The sequence below is a fragment of the Somniosus microcephalus genome, chromosome 1 (assembly GCF_052327205.1).
Source record: "Somniosus microcephalus isolate GS21.2 chromosome 1, FLI_Smic_1.0, whole genome shotgun sequence".
Lineage (NCBI taxonomy): Eukaryota > Metazoa > Chordata > Chondrichthyes > Squaliformes > Somniosidae > Somniosus > Somniosus microcephalus.
The window spans coordinates 462,097,792-462,114,284 of NC_140987.1; the positions used below are offsets into that span (position 1 = coordinate 462,097,792).

The 16,493-nt window shown below is 50.7% G+C and overlaps 1 protein-coding gene across 1 annotated transcript in view; it reads left to right on the forward strand.

The window, feature by feature from the left end:
- Positions 1 to 232: 232 nt before the first annotated feature.
- Positions 233 to 16,493, forward strand: part of map7d3 (MAP7 domain containing 3) — a 104,538-nt gene continuing 88,277 nt past the window's right edge. Inside the window, exon 1 of the mRNA XM_086002313.1 lies at positions 233 to 334. Coding sequence (XP_085858439.1) covers positions 289 to 334 — 46 coding nt within the window. The 5' untranslated portion in view covers positions 233 to 288. The remainder of the gene's footprint in view (positions 335 to 16,493) is intronic.

The window sequence follows — 16,493 nt, forward strand, 5'->3', positions numbered from 1 at the left end:
CCTCCCTCTCTCTCTCACATTCCCTCTCTCTCTCACATTCCCTCCCTCTCTCTCTCTCTCTCTCATTCCCTCCCTCTCTCTCTCTCACACATTCCCTCCCTCTCTCTCACATTCCCTCCCTCTCTCTCTCTCTCTCACATTCCCTCTCTCTCTCTCACATTCCCTCCCTCTCTCTCTCTCACACATTCCCTCCCTCTCTCTCTCTCACATTCCCTCCCTCTCTCTCACATTCCCTCCCTCTCTGTCGGCCTGTGTTGTGCGCATGCGCGGCTGTGCAGCCTAAGCAAGATGGCGGAGGGCGCGACCTCGCTGAAGGGACTGCGGGCCCAGTACGGTAAGACCCGGACCCCGGGACACCTCACTCCCCGGGACCAGCCCCCACTCACACCCAGGGACCATCGCTACCGGCCCAGTCCCCGGGTATCCCACACAGCGGCCCGGCGCTGCGCCTCTCCCCGGGGCACCGGCTGGCCGGGCCTCCCCCCCGCTCCGCCTCAGATTGCGGCCGGGCCGGGCCGGTGGAGTTTACCCGCGGCCGGGTTTCTAATTTGTGTCTGTAACTCGCGGCCGGCATTTCAAACTCAAACTTAACTGTCGAGGTAACGGCGGAGAGATTTATTCCTCATTGTGTGGAATAGGGAACCGGGTTAGAGTGTGTGGGGGAGAGTGGAGCAGCCTTTCCCCGGGGGGTGGGAGTGTGGGGGGAGAGTGGAGCAGCCTTTCCCCGGGGGGGAGAGTGGAGCAGCCTTTCCCCGGGGGGTGGGAGTGTGGGGGGAGAGTGGAGCAGCCTTTCCCCGGGGGGGAGAGTGGAGCAGCCTTTCCCCAGGGGTGGGGGGGAGAGTGGAGCAGCCTTTCCCCTGGGGGGAGAGTGGAGCAGCCTTTCCCCGGGGGGGCGAGTGTGGGGGGAGAGTGGAGCAGCCTTTCCACGGGGCGGGGAGAAGAGTGTAGCAGCCTTTCCCCGGGGGGGGAGTGTGGTGGGAGAGTGGAGCAGCCTTTCCCCGGGGGGGGGGGGGAGGAGAGAGTGGAGCAGCCTTTCCCCGGGGGGGAGAGTGGAGCAGCCTTTCCCTTGGGTGTGGGGGTGATGGGTTCGGCAGCTGATTTGAGCAACTTCATCATCAGGGGCTTCAGTGATGTGGAGAGCCAGGAGAAGCTGGGGTTACATAAGAGCATAAGAAATATGAGCAGGAGTCGGCCATTCGGCCCCTCGAGCCTGCTCCGCCATTCAACAAGATCAGGGCTGATCTTCTACATCATCTCCACTTTCCTGCACTATCCCCATATCCCTTGAATCCCTTAATATTCAAAAAATCTATCGATCTCTGTCTTGAATATACTCAACAACTGAGCCTCCACAGCCCTCTGGGGGAGAGAATTCCAAAGATTCACCACCCTCTGAGTGAAGACATTTCTCCTCATCTCAGTCCTGAATGGCCGACCCCTTATTCTGAGACTGTGACCCCTGGTTCTAGACTCCCCAGCCAGGGGAAACATCCTCCCAGCATCTACCCTGTCAAATTCTGTAAGAATGTTGTATGTTTCAATGAGATCACCTCTCATTCTTCTAAATTCTAGTGAATATAGGCCCAGTCTACTCAATCTCTCCTCAAAGGACAATCCCCCCATCCCAGGAACCAGTCTGGTGAACCTTCGTTGCACTCCCTCTATGGCAAGTATATCCTTCCTTAGGTAAGGAGACCAAAACTGTACACAATACTCCAGGTGTGGTCTCACCAGGGCCCTATATAATTGCAGCAAGATGTCTTTAGTCTGGTACTCAAATCCTCTTGTTCTCCTTAGAGCAGAAAAGGTTAAGAGGAGATTTGATAGAAGTGTTCAAAATCATGAAGGGTTTTGATAGAGTAAGTAAGGAGAAACTGTTTCCAGTGGCAGGAGGGTCGGTAACCAGAGGACACAGAGTGAAGGTAATTGTCAAAAGAACCAGAGGGGAGATGAGAATGTTTTTACGCAGCGAGTTGTTGTGATCTGGAACGCGCTGCCTGAAAGGGCGGTGGGAGCAAATTCAATAGTAACTTTCAAAAGGGAATCGGATAAATACTTGAAGGGGAAAAATTTGCGGGGCTCTGGGGAAAGAGCAGGGAGTGGGACTAATTGGAGAGCTCGTTCAAAGAGTCAGTACAGGTACGATGGGCCGAATGGCCTCCTCCTGTGCTGTATCATTCTGAGCTGTGAATGATTATAATTTTAATGAATTATTCTTAAAGTTGGGACGAATAAAGTTTCATTTTAAAAAGAAATATAAGTGGAAAATATAAAACTGCAAATCTGAAACAAAACAAAGTGCTGGAACCTCAGCATGTGTACAGGGCGAAGGGTGCATGGTTTGGTGGGGTGGGGGCACTGGTATAGAGTCCAGGCTTAAACCCAGCACATTAACCAGTCTTTCCCCCCCCTTCTGGAGCAGACTGAGAGTTGCTGTGTTACTTTATCCACACTGTTGCAGCAGTTGCACTTTCAAACTGCGGTGGTTGGAACTTTCCTACTTTAATCGACCCGCTGCCAATTAGCATTTGATATTTCCTGTAAGGTTTTACTTTTTCAAATGATAGCTTCCAAATGCCTGACAGTGAAGTATTGTCTGTAAGATCCAACGGCAGTTGCACTTGGGGTTTTTCCCTGGCAGTTTAACGGGAGGTGGGAGTTAACCTAACGGCCTGACATAGGAAGCTTTGGCTGGTTTAAGGTGACGGCGATTCTACGGCAGTTGCTGCGGGCTGGTTTTTGCAAGTGGCGTGAATGCACCTTTCTGTGTCACATTGTTTTATCATTTCACCGTGTTACTTAGTAAACCTTCCTGTCTGTATTAACCGATCCTCAGCCCAAGACGTGGGAAACAGCTGTGAATAAATCGGCATCATGTTGGGCTCAGGATTTAGTTGCGTTTTTCCTGTTGAAAAAACATTGGGATTCGGCTAAGCTATAGGGAAAAATGCCAACTGCATTGCCAGATACCTTAAAGAGATCAATATTGCAAGAAAGATAAATAATTCAACAAATGAGAGCACGTTGCAGATGATGCTTTAAGCCCAGTGCTCACTTGAAATGTTAACCATGCTTAAATCTTGCAGCAAAAATGTTCAGGGAAAAATATATAGAAACTTGCCAACTTTATTTTTGTGACACTGTCTGCATACCTGACACCAATGATTGGCTGCAATTTGCTTTGGGATTTCTCAAGGACATTGTTATTATTTGTGGGCCGGCCTCCCCTCTTCCACCCTCCATAAACTTCAGCTCCTCCAAAACCCGTCTACCCCGTGTCCCAACTCGCACCGAGTCCCGTTCACCCATCACCCCCTGTGCTCACTGCCCCGTGTCCTAACTCACACCCAGTCCCGTTCACCCATCACCCCCTGTGCTCACTGCCCCGTGTCCTAACTCACACCCAGTCCCGTTCACCCATCACCCCCTGTGCTCACTGCCCCGTGTCCTAACTCACACCCAGTCCCGTTCACCCATCACCCCCTGTGCTCACTGCCCCGTGTCCTAACTCACACCCAGTCCCGTTCACCCATCACCCCCTGTGCTCGCTGCCCCGTGTCCTAACTCACACCCAGTCCCGTTCACCCATCACCCCCTGTGCTCACTGCCCCGTGTCCTAACTCACACCCAGTCCCGTTCACCCATCACCCCCTGTGCTCACTGCCCCGTGTCCTAACTCACACCCAGTCCCGTTCACCCATCACCCCCTGTGCTCGCTGCCCCGTGTCCTAACTCACACCCAGTCCCGTTCACCCATCACCCCCTGTGCTCACTGCCCCGTGTCCTAACTCACACCCAGTCCCGTTCACCCATCACCCCCTGTGCTCGCTGCCCCGTGTCCTAACCCACACCCAGTCCCGTTCACCCATCACCCCCTGTGCTCACTGCCCCGTGTCCTAACTCACACCCAGTCCCGTTCACCCATCACCCCCTGTGCTCACTGCCCCGTGTCCCAACTCACACCCAGTCCCGTTCACCCATCACCCCCTGTGCTCACTGCCCCGTGTCCTAACTCACACCCAGTCCCGTTCACCCATCACCCCCTGTGCTCACTGCCCCGTGTCCTAACTCACACCCAGTCCCGTTCACCCATCACCCCCTGTGTTCGCTGCCCCGTGTCCTAACTCACACCCAGTCCCGTTCACCCATCACCCCCTGTGCTCACTGCCCCGTGTCCTAACTCGCACCCAGTCCCGTTCACCCATCACCCCCTGTGCTCACTGCCCCGTGTCCTAACTCACACCCAGTCCCGTTCACCCAGCACCCCCCTGTGCTCACTGCCCCGTGTCCTAACTCACACCCAGTCCCGTTCACCCATCACCCCCTGTGCTCACTGCCCCGTGTCCTAACTCGCACCCAGTCCCGTTCACCCATCACCCCCTGTGCTCACTGCCCCGTGTCCTAACTCACACCGAGTCCCGTTCACCCATCACCCCCTGTGCTCACTGCCCCGTGTCCTAACTCGCACCCAGTCCCGTTCACCCATCACCCCCTGTGCTCACTGCCCCGTGTCCTAACTCACACCCAGTCCTGTTCACCCATCACCCCCTGTGCCCACTGCCCCGTGTCCTAACTCACACCCAGTCCCGTTCACCCATCACCCCCTGTGCTCACTGCCCCGTGTCCTAACTCACACCCAGTCCTGTTCACCCATCACCCCCTGTGCTCACTGCCCCGTGTCCTAACTCACACCCAGTCCCGTTCACCCATCACCCCCTGTGCTCACTGCCCCGTGTCCTAACTCACACCCAGTCCTGTTCACCCATCACCCCCTGTGCTCACTGCCCCGTGTCCCAACTCGCACCGAGTCCCGTTCACCCATCACCCCCTGTGCTCACTGCCCCGTGTCCTAACTCACACCCAGTCCCGTTCACCCATCACCCCGTGCTCAGTGCCCCGTGTCCTAACTCACACCCAGTCCCGTTCACCCATCACCCCCTGTGCTCACTGCCCCGTGTCCTAACTCACACCCAGTCCCGTTCACCCATCACCCCCTGTGCTCACTGCCCCGTGTCCTAACTCACACCCAGTCCCGTTCACCCATCACCCCCTGTGCTCACTGCCCCGTGTCCTAACTCACACCCAGTCCCGTTCACCCATCACCCCCGTGCTCTCTGCCCCGTGTCCTAACTCTTACCCAGTCCCGTTCACCCATCACCCCCTGTGCTCACTGCCCTGTGTCCTAACTCACACCCAGTCCCGTTCACCCATCACCCCCTGTGCTCACTGCCCCGTGTCCTGACTCACACCCAGTCCCGTTCACCCATCACCCCCTGTGCTCACTGCCCCGTGTCCTAACTCACACCGAGTCCCGTTCATCCATCACCCCCTGCGCTCACTGCCCCGTGTCCTAACTCACACCCAGTCCCGTTCACCCATCACCCCCTGTGCTCACTGCCCCGTGTCCTAACTCACACCCAGTCCCGTTCACCCATCACCCCCTGTGCTCACTGCCCCGTGTCCTAACTCACACCCAGCCCCGTTCACCCATCACCCCCTGTGCTCGCTGCCCCGTGTCCTAACTCACACCCAGTCCTGTTCACCCATCACCCCCTGTGCTCACTGCCCCGTGTCCTAACTCACACCCAGTCCCGTTCACCCATCACCCCCTGTGCTCACTGCCCCGTGTCCTAACTCACACCCAGTCCCGTTCACCCATCACCCCCTGTGCTCACTGCCCCGTGTCCTAACTCACACCCAGTCCCGTTCACCCATCACCCCCTGTGCTCACTGCCCCGTGTCCCAACTCGCACCGAGTCCCGTTCATCCATCACACCCTGTGCTCACTGCCCCGTGTCCCAACTCGCACCGAGTCCCGTTCACCCATCACCCCTACATTGGCTCCCGGTTGAGCAACGCCTCGATTTTAAAATTCTCCTCCTTGTTTTCCAATCCCTCCATGGCCTCGCCGCTCCCTATCTCTGTAATCTCCTCCAGCCCCACATCCCCCCCCCCCCCCCCCCCCCCCGAAATCTCTGCGCTCCTCCAATTCTGGCCTCTTGAGCATCCCCGATTTTAATCACGCCACCATTGCCGGCCGAGCTTTCTGTTGCCTGGGCCCCAAGCCCTGGAATTCCCTGTCTAACCCTCTCCGCCTCGCTTTCCTCCTTTAAGACGCTCCTTAAAACCAACCTCTTTGACCGAACTTTTGGTCACCTGCCCTAATAATTCCTTATGTATCTCGGTGTGAAGTTTTGTTTGCTAACGCTCCTGTGAAGCACCCTGGGACGGTTTACTGCGTTAAAGGCGCTCTATCAATGCCAGTAGTTGTTTTCGGCAGCAGATTTCGTTGTATGCACCTCTCCTAAATTCATTCTTTCTTTCCCCCTCCCCATACTGATTAGTACCCATGTTTGTAGGAATATTAGCAAATGCTCCACAGAAAATTGTTCTTTCATTGATGATGCATTCCGGTTCATTTTAAATACTTTTAACCTCAAAATTATTAATCTTAAAATAGGAAAAATATGTAATATTGAGGATATCCTAAGTCCAGACCAACCAGGCGTCACTTCCACGATCTTTACCATCTCTCGCTCCTGCAAACCCCCTTTCCCAGTACACGGATGTGTTCTCCAGTCCACTGCCCACAGTTCAGAAAGGGACTCCTCCCAAATCAGAATCTTTGTTCCCAATATTCCCCTCCAAATTCACACACTCTTTGCCCCTTTAACCGCCATTGACAAAGGCTCCCCCAGTTCAGAGAGGGGCTCCTCCCCTACCCCCCCATCCCGGGCACAGCTAGTCCCTGTTGCAGCTCCCACCCAATAAACGTAACATAAGGAATAAGAGCAGGAGTCGGCCATTCGGCCCCTCGAGCCTGCTCCGCCATTCAATGAGATCATGGCTGATCATCGACCTCAACTCCACTTTCCCGCCCGATCTCCATATCCCTTGGTTTCTCAAGAGTCCAAATATCTATCGATCTCAGCATTGAATATACTCGGCCTCCACAGCCCTCTGGGGCAGAGAATTCCAAAGATTCATCACCCTCTGAGTGAAGAAATTCCTCCTCATCTCGGTCTTAAATGGCCGACCCCTTATCCTGAGACTATGCCCCCTAGTTCGAGACACTCCAGCCAGGGGAAACAACCTCAGCATCTACCCTGTCAATCCCCCTCAAATCTTATGCTTCAGTGAGATTACCTCTTCTAAACTCAAGAGTATAGGCCCAATCTACACAATCTCTCATCCCAGGAATCAATCTAGTGAACCTTCGTTGCACCGCCTCCAAGGCAAGTATATCCTTCCTTAGATAAGGAGACCAGAACTGTGCACAGTACTCCAGGTGTGGTCTGATCAAGGCTCTGTCCAATTGTAGCAAGGAAGTGGAGCGCGTTGGGTCCGGTAGGGCAGCAGTACCATGTGGTATGAGTTGCAGCCAGCAGTGATGGACACATCATCGAGCGCAGCAATATACTGTACGACCCATTCCTTGGGGACAGAAAGCCGCCTGCTGCCTTGCCCCGGGAGCTGAGTGATTCAGGTGCCGTGCCTATGCAACTGGTTTTTATGAACGGGCAATCATATTGTGGGATTCCTGGTGTCCAATACCCTGCCAGAAGAAAATCTTAACTTGTAAAAATTCCTTGAAGGAGAGGAAAAATGTTGGTGATTATTTTCTGTTTCAAGTTCTCCCCTTTCACAGCGGGCCCCGCCCCCATATGAACGGTGCACTCTGACCAGGTATTTCGGACATAGGAACAGGAGGAGGCCATCCAGCCCCTTGAGTCTGATCCATCATTTAATTAGATCACGGCTGATCTGTATCTTAACTCCATCTACCTGCCTTGGTTCCATAACCATTAAAACCCTTGCTTAACAAAAATCTCTCAATCTCAGTTTTGACATTTTCAATTGACCCTCGGCATCAACAGCGTTTTGGGGGAGAGAGTTCCAGATTCCCACTGCCCTTTGTGTGAAGAAGTGCTTCCTGACATCACCCCTGAACGGCCGGGCTCTAATTTATGGTTATGCCCCCTTGTTCTGGACTCCCCACCACCCCCCCCACCAGAGGAAATAGTTTTGATCTACCCTATCAAATCTGTTGATCATAAACATCTCAATTAGATCGCCCCTTAATCTAATTTCCTTGCCAGTTTTTTAAAATGTCAGTTTTATCACTACCATGATAATGCTTCAGTAAGGAGTCTCGCTGCTGGGGCACTCACTCACATACAGTAACAAATGTAGACACTCGGCAGGGCAGATAGCCTCGAGCCCCCGTGGAGCTGACTCACTCCCAGAAATCGGACACCAGGATGGGTTTCTGTCCTCATTGCTTTGAAGTGATGCAGCGCGTCAAACGATTGCAATGGAGCTGCACAGGTTTGTAAAGTCCACCACAGTGAGAGGGGCAGTCTCCATGGTGGCATTTGAAGTTTTTAAAATAACAAAGAAATATCTAGTAAGAAACATAAAAAGAGGGAGCACTTTGAATAAAATGTGCTTCTCCCGTCCCTCTCTTTGCCCTCTCACCACCCCCAAACACCACCTTTCTCTGCACCAACACCTGTATTACAAGGATTTTCAACATTCATTCTAGGGATGTGGGCGTCACTGGCAAAGCTGGCATTTATTGCCCGTCGCTAGTTGCCCTTGAACCACTGTGGTCCGTGTGGTGAAGGTACTCCCACAGTGCTGTTAGGGAGGGAGTTCCAGGATTTTGACCCAGCAATGATGAAGGATCGGCGATATACTCCCAAGTCATGATGGTGTGTAACTTGGAGGTGGTGGTGTTCCCATGCACCTGCTGCCCTTGTCCTTCTAGGTGAAAGAGGTCGTGGATTTGGGAGGTGCTGCCGAAGAAGCCTTGGCGAGTTGCTGCAGTGCATCTTGTAGATGGTACACACTGCAGCCACGGTGCGCCGGTGGTGGAGGGAGTGAATGTTTAAGATGGTGGATGGGGTGCCAATCAAGCAGGCTGCTTTGTCCTGGATGGTGTCGAGCTTCTTGTGTTGTTGGAGCTGCACTCATCCAGGCAAGTGGAGAGTATTCCATCACACTCCTGACTTGTGCCTTGTAGATGATGGAGAGGCTTTGGGGAGTCTTGGATGAGCCATTCACAGCAGAATCGAAGTAAGACTTGTGTTTAAACAGCACCTTTCATGGCCCTGAGACGTCCCAAAACGCTTTACAGCCAATGAAGAGCTTTTGCGTGCTCTTCTTCGGAATAGTGTCATGATCTTTTACGTCCACCTGAGAGGGCAGGCAGGGCCTCTGTTTAACGTCCCATCCGAAAGACGGCACCTCCAACAGTGCAGCACTCCCTCAGCATTGCACTGGAGCGTCAGCCTAGATTTTTGTGCTCAAGTCTCTGGAATGGGACTTCAACCCACAACTTTTTGACTCGAGGCGAGGGTGCTGCCCACTGAGCCACAGCTGACACTGAATACCCAGCCTCTGACCTGAATCTATGTGACTGGTCCGGTTAAGTTTCTGATCAATGGTGACCCTCAGGATGTTGATGGTGGGGGATTCGGCGATGGTAATCCTGTTGAATGTTAGGCTCTCTTTTTGGAGGTGGTCGTTGCTTGGCACTTGTGTGGTGCAGATATTACTTGCCACTTATCAGCCTGGGACTGTCACACATCTCAGCATTGTAAAGATGATAAACTGCTTAGGATTTGTGCTTGTTTATGATCTGTTCTCATTGTGTTACTGGCTTGCTGCAAACTGAATGCTATCTTATCTAGGAAATAACGACATTATCTGTACTTCACTCCAAAGATGAATATTGGTCATTGAAGAATATTTGCCATAGTCTGTAAGCACTGGGATTGGTCTGGTCGACCAGTGGATACTAGCTGAGATTAGCACATGTTCACAATGCGTCGCACTTACACACGGCCTTTGAAGGACACCTATGGAAATGCTTTAATGCAGCACCAGAAGCTTGCAAGTAACGGTAAAATAAAACCAGAAATGCTGCACAAGACCATCAGCATCTGATAAGTGAAAAGCCAGGTGTTGATCCTATCTCCGAAATGGAAGATAAACCAGTCCCTTTATAAGATTCCATCATAATACGGGTGGGGGGGAGGGAGCAAGCAGAATTAGCAAACAGATTCTTTCAAAGAAATGAAAAACTGAGGGAAGATAATCAGGTCTTGGTGAGGCAGTGGAAATGCTTTACAACAATATGTCGTCAAAATAGCTAGAGACATGGGAAAGAAAAGACAGACTTGCATTCCTATAGTGCCTTTCACGACCTCGGGACATTCCAAAGCGCTTTACAGCCAATGAAATACTTTTGAAGTGTAGTCGCTGTTGTAAAGCAGGAAAGCTACATTTGTTTTAAAAAGGTACCCCAAAATACGATGCAATGAATTGGAAGATGGATCGAATTCAAGAAAATGGAGGGAGATAGCTACAGGCTGGGTGATTGGGCAGATGCATTGTAATGTGGATAAATGCGAGGTTATCCACTTTGGTGGCAAAAACAGGAAGACTGATTATTATCTGAATGGCAATAGATTAGGAGAAGGGGAAGTGCAACGAGACCTGGGTGTACTTGTGCACCAGTTGCTGAAGGTAAGCATGCAGGTGCAGCAGGCGGTTAAGAAGGCAAATGGTATGTTGGCCTTCATAGCGAGAGGGTTTGAGTACAGGAACAAGGATGTCTTGCTGCAGTTGTACAGGGCCTTGGTGAGACCGCACCTTGAGTATTGTGTGTAGTTTTAGTCGCCTTATCTGAGGAAGGATGTTCTTGCCATGGAGGGAGTGCAGCGAAGATTCACCAGACTGATACCTGGGATGGCAGGAATGACGTATGAAGAGAGATTGGGTTGATTGGGCTTATATTCGCTGGAGTTTAGAAGAATGAGAGGGGATCTCATTGAAACTTATAAAATTCTAACAGGACTGGACAGACTAGATGCAGGAAGGATGTTCCCAATGGCGGGGGGAGTCCAGAACCAGGGGTCACAGTCTAAGGATAAGGGGTAAGCCATTTAGGACTGATGAGGAATTTCTTCACCCAGAGAGTGGTGAACCTGTGGAATTCTCTACCACAGAGGGCGGTGGAGGCCAGTTCGTTAAATATATTCAAGAAGGAGTTAGATATATTTCTTAAGGCTAAAGGGATCAAGGGATATGGGGAGAAAGCAGGGATAGGGTACTGAATTTGGATGATCAGCCGTGATCTCATTAAATGGTGGAGCAGGCTCGAGGGGCCGAATGGCCTACTCCTCCTATCTTCTATGTTAATATCTGATTGGTGAAGTCAGTATTATGAAGAGAGCGCTGCACATCCAACTCTTGGTTTTTACCTGTTCACCTCCACCCCTTGAATTTTGTGCATTCCTATAAGGGGGCTTACTTACCTTTCAGTTTCCAGTTCTGAAAAGGGAACCACACAAACCAGGAATTGGAATAGAAAAGGTTAAACGGGGGCTCAGGTCAGGGACATGGGTGCCAACTGGGAAAAGGCAAGTTCAGGACTGAATGCAGGAAACAGTTCAGAGTGAGCAGCACCTGAAATGGTCTCTGGGTTTGTAGTGGAGGCAAAACCTCTGAAGTCATTGAAGAGACAGTTGATATATTCGTGGCAGTGTAGGTGTCTATGGAAGAATGAGCTATATCAGCCTTGGCTCAGCAGCAGCATAGTCACCTGAGTCAGAAGGTTGTGGGTTCAAGTCCCACTCCAGGGGCGTGAGCACCCAACCTCGGCTGACCCTTCAGTGCAGTACTGAGGGAGTGCTGCACTGTCAGAGGTGCCGTCTTTCGGGTGAGACGTTAAACCGAGTCCCCGTCTGCCTGTTCAGGTGGAAATAAAAGATCTCGTGGCATTATGTGAAGAAGCGCAGGGGGGTTTCCTGGTCATGGCCAACATTCCTTAAACCAATGCTGCCATAAACAGACTAACGGGGCAGTTAGCTCATTTGCTGTCTGTGGGACCTTTGGTTGCCACGTTTGCCGACCAAACAGTGACTACACTCCAAAAGTAATTGAGTGGCCGTGAAGCACTTTGGGATGTCCTGAGGACATGAAAGGCGCTATAGAAATGCAAGTTCTTTTGCTGTTCCAGGCTCTTTAGACCAGGCAGTCTGTCCCACTCAGTACTATTTGTGCCTACATTTCTTGCTGTGTTTTCCTATTTGAATTTTACGCATCTGGAGGTTTGGAAAGGGACAGTCTTGGCACTCTGCATTGGCGGATAAATCCCGATCCGCAGCTGTTGGTATCCGTGACTTGAGATCTATGCAGTATCAGGAACTTGGTTTAAAACTTTGGATTGAGGCTCTATAATAGACACAGAGCAGAAAAGCTTGCTGGCCTGGGCTGGATGGTCCAGATGGCTTCTCAGTATACAGCTATCTTTCAAATCACACTCGGAATAGTCTTGCCCCTACTGAACCAATTTTAATTTTCAGGACTGCTTATATAATTCCTTTTGAGGACTCCATTGTAGCTTTCTGCCACTATCCTCATTACCTTTATCCGGGGGGGGGAGGGGGGACTTTGGGCTGCGAATATGACCATGTCACTCTGATCTGCAAGCTGGAAATATACAAACTGTCCTTTCATTACTGTTGGTGCTTCAGACCTTTCTGCTCCCACACCATGCTCTACTCAGCAGTGTTCAGGACCATCTTTGAAGGTGGCACTTGGGACGGCTGTTAAAGCAAAGGATCCCAAATGCTTTTTTATTAATAGAGGAATAGAATACAAGCCACTGGTTCGGCCCCAGCTAGAGTATTGTGTTCAATTCTGGGCACCACACTTTACGAAGGATATCTAGGCCTTGGAGAGGGTGCAGCAGAAGAATGGTCCCAGGGATGCGGGACTTCAGCGATGTGGAGAGACTGGGGTTGTTCTCCTCAGAGCAGGGAAGGTTCAGACAAGATTTAATAGAGCTGTTCAAAATCATCATGATCAAGTAAACGAGGAGAAACTGCTTCCAGTGGCGGGAGGGTCGGTAACCAGAGGACACAGATTGAAGGTCATCGGCAAAAGAACCAGAGGGGAGGTGAGAATGTTTTTACGCAGCGAGTTGTTGTGATCTGGAATGCGCTGCCTGAAAGGGCGGTGGAAGCAGATTCAGTCGTAACTTTCAAAAGGGAATTGGAGAAATAGTTGAAGGGGACTAATTTGCAGGGCTGTGGGGAAAAAGCGGGGGGGGCGGTGGGACTAATTGGAGAGCTCGTTCAAAGAGCCGGCACAGGCACGGTGGGCCGAATGGCGGCCTCCTGTGCTGTGTGATTCTATGATTCGAACTGATTGAAGAACTGCTTATTGAAGATAGTTACCATCAAATGATTGTCTAAAGCAGATTGGGAGCTTAGTGTGTGGATGATATTGCAGTAGCTCACCCCTGGAGCTCCCAGGCTATCCATTTTGCAGTGTGTTTTTTAATCAGGCGGTTTAGTTGCAGCCGTACTCTGGTGTCTGGGCAGCAGCTCCTGCCTGGGCTTCTGCTTTTGCATTTATTTGCTCGGGTTGGTTATAATTCCTTTCATCTTTTATTGTGGCACTGTGCATGTATCCAGTCCATAATAAGCTGGTGATGGAACAAACAGAATCATGTCATCAAAATTCAGTTCTATTGAGCATAATTCATATTCACAGCAAAATAGCATAGCAGCAGCGGGCACCCAGTAGGGAATGTAAGCTGGGTGGTTTTGACATTTAGCAATATGTCTGTCGGCTGTGCTCTCATTTAATGTGGCTGCTCTAAATTTGTGTGTTCTCAGCAATGTTGCTGCTGGGAAATGGAAGTTTTTTAAAATCCACATGCAGTCACCCAGTGTCCACATCAAGCTGTGTATAGCACAGACCAGATCCTGATTAGGGCTTGCTGTATTCCACCGTAACAATCGGTCTTCCTGCCACATCAGAACAGTGTCTTCACATCAACTCTTAGTGTAAGTGTAGCCAGAATCCAGAGTCAGACCCTGTCCTGACTCCTGACACCAGCGGAGAGAAGGGAGGAGACTCTGGAGGAGAGTGTCTCGCTTTGCTTCAGACTCGGTGTGGGTCTTAACATCCGATTTACACTACCCAAGCTTAGCATTGGCATGAAGCTGAAACACTAGCACTAACCTTGTGGTGTAAATGCATCCTAAATGTCCAAAAACTGTGTGTTAATCCTCTTTTCCCCCCCACCCAACCCCCCCTGCTGAGGGATGAACATATTCCAATAACGCCCCGAGTGCTTCTAGTGTACCAGGTTTCACTGGCCTGTGGTCCACTGGGTGAAGAGACTGACCAGGTTTATAATACAGGACTGGTGCTGCCTCTCGATGCACGAGCAGGGATCAGCAGACATACTTAGAGCGATGTCTGAGGTGGGTAAGGTGCGTGGGCCACGGAGCATCACAGAAATGTGAGTTAGTAAGGGAGGAGGAATCTGTGCGTGACATAAACTTTCAGCGTCTCTAATTATCTCGGGGCGTGCAGCAACAAGAATTTGCATTGGGATAGTCAAGATTGGAGTGGTGAGAGGAGAAAACGGCAGAGCGGGATTGTAGGCCGAAAGTTCGGGAAAGAAGCAAAGAACTGGAATGAGAAGGTCAACGGGGAATTACAAATACACGAGATGATTTTACCAAGTCCCGTGTGCACAGGAATGAGAACAAATGTAGAAACTGTTTAGTTGTTTGTGCTTTTCCAGGTGCCACTTGTGTACAGGAAAATGTACACTTAGGAGATTGGTATGTAGCAGAGGGTGTCATAATATAATTAATACTACAGTGCCAGCACATTACTCATTGCACCTGCTTCCAAAAACTTCAACCCAAAACACAAGCTACACAGCTCATGAGGGGGAAGCTGGGCAGTCAAGTCAGTAGAGGAATAACGAATAAATGGAGGCTGCCAGTGGCAACCTGCACATCTGTCTGAATCAGAGGGGGCAACTCGTGCATTGAGTGTGCTGCACCTTATGCAAGAGCTGAGGGGCTGTAGCTGAAAGTACACACCGCCACACTCATTCCATCATGTCTCTGCATCTGCCCCTTTGGAATACTTGCCTTTATTAGCCGAGACACAGAATACAAGAGCAGGGGGGTTATGCTTCAACTGTATAAAACACTAGTTAGGCCACAGCTAGAGTACTGCGTGCAGTTCTGGTCACCACATTACAGGAAAGATGTGATTGCACTAGAGAGGGTACAGAGGAGATTTATGAGGATGTTGCCTGGACTGGGGAATTTTAACTATGAGGAAAGATTGGAGAGGCTGGGGTTGTTTTCTTTGGAACAGAGGAGGCTGAGGGGAGACCGAATTGAGGTGTATAAAATTATGAGGGGCTTAGATAGAGTGGACAGGAAGGACCTATTTCCCTTAGCAGAGGGGTCGATAACCAGGGGGCATAGATTGAAAGTAATTGGTATAGAGGGGATTTAAGGAGAATTTTTTTTCACCCAGAGGGTGGTGGGGGTCTGGAACTCACTGCCTGAAAGGGTGGTAGAGGCAGAGACCCTCATCACATTTAAAAAGTACTTGGATATGCATTCAAAGTGCCGGAACCTACAGGGCTACGGACCAAGAGCTGGAAAGTGGGATTAGGCTGGATAGCTTTTTGTCGGCCAGCACAGACAAGATGGGCCAAATGGCCTCCTACTGTGTTGTTAACGTCTATGATCGGAACCCTGTAGACCTCTCTTGGTCTCTCAATTTCCCCTTGCTCCGTGCCTACTCATCCTCCTGCCTAAAGGGACTCCACATCCCTCGGCTTGGCACAACTCCCAGTGCCAGCAACTAGTAGCAGCATGCTTCCCCCAGGACCAAGCAGATGGCCTTTTTCAGATTACAGGAAACTTTGTGTTATCCGGAGGTTAAATGTCCGGCAAGCTCGAGCCACCGGCAAAAATCAGGAGCCGTTTTTTTCTTTTCGTTGCTTTTTTTTTTCCCCAGTCAGGCACTGCAAGGTCTGTAGCTATAGCAACAGCTTCAGCTAGAGACGCTTGCAGCAGCAGCCGACTGTTTAGAAGCTGTTGCTAAGCAACAGTGTTTGTTGTCAGATACAGAGATGAAAACCTCCGTATGCTTCAACATTAACGCTGGAGTGTCCGGCAGTTTTGAGGGAACAGCAACAGCTCGGTCCCGTCGGTGCCGGATAGCACAAAGTTTCCTGTACTACGTTCCAGTGTTCCCTCGGCGCTCCATGCTCTTCTGAATAGGAATGTTCTGTTCATGTTGGCCACCTCCCATACCACCCACTCAACTCGACCTCCAAAAAATCAGCACTGTTAACTTGATGTTGTGTTGAAATGTCTTTTGAGACTATCTATATCTTCCTTTCAAGAGCAGTGTTAATGTCAATGCTTCAACGGCACACCTGTACGTACTTTCACCTTTCAGTAATGTTCATGTTTAGAAAAGCAGAGGGAGAATTTTCCTTTTCCCCTCCCAAAAAGGTGCCACCAATCGATTACAAATGAGGATTCACAATGTACCTGTGAATACCAGGTTGTTGGAGTAATAACTCAAAGGTATTATTGGATTATAGTTTATAAGAAGGTCATACCTACTGGCTGAATATGTAGGTC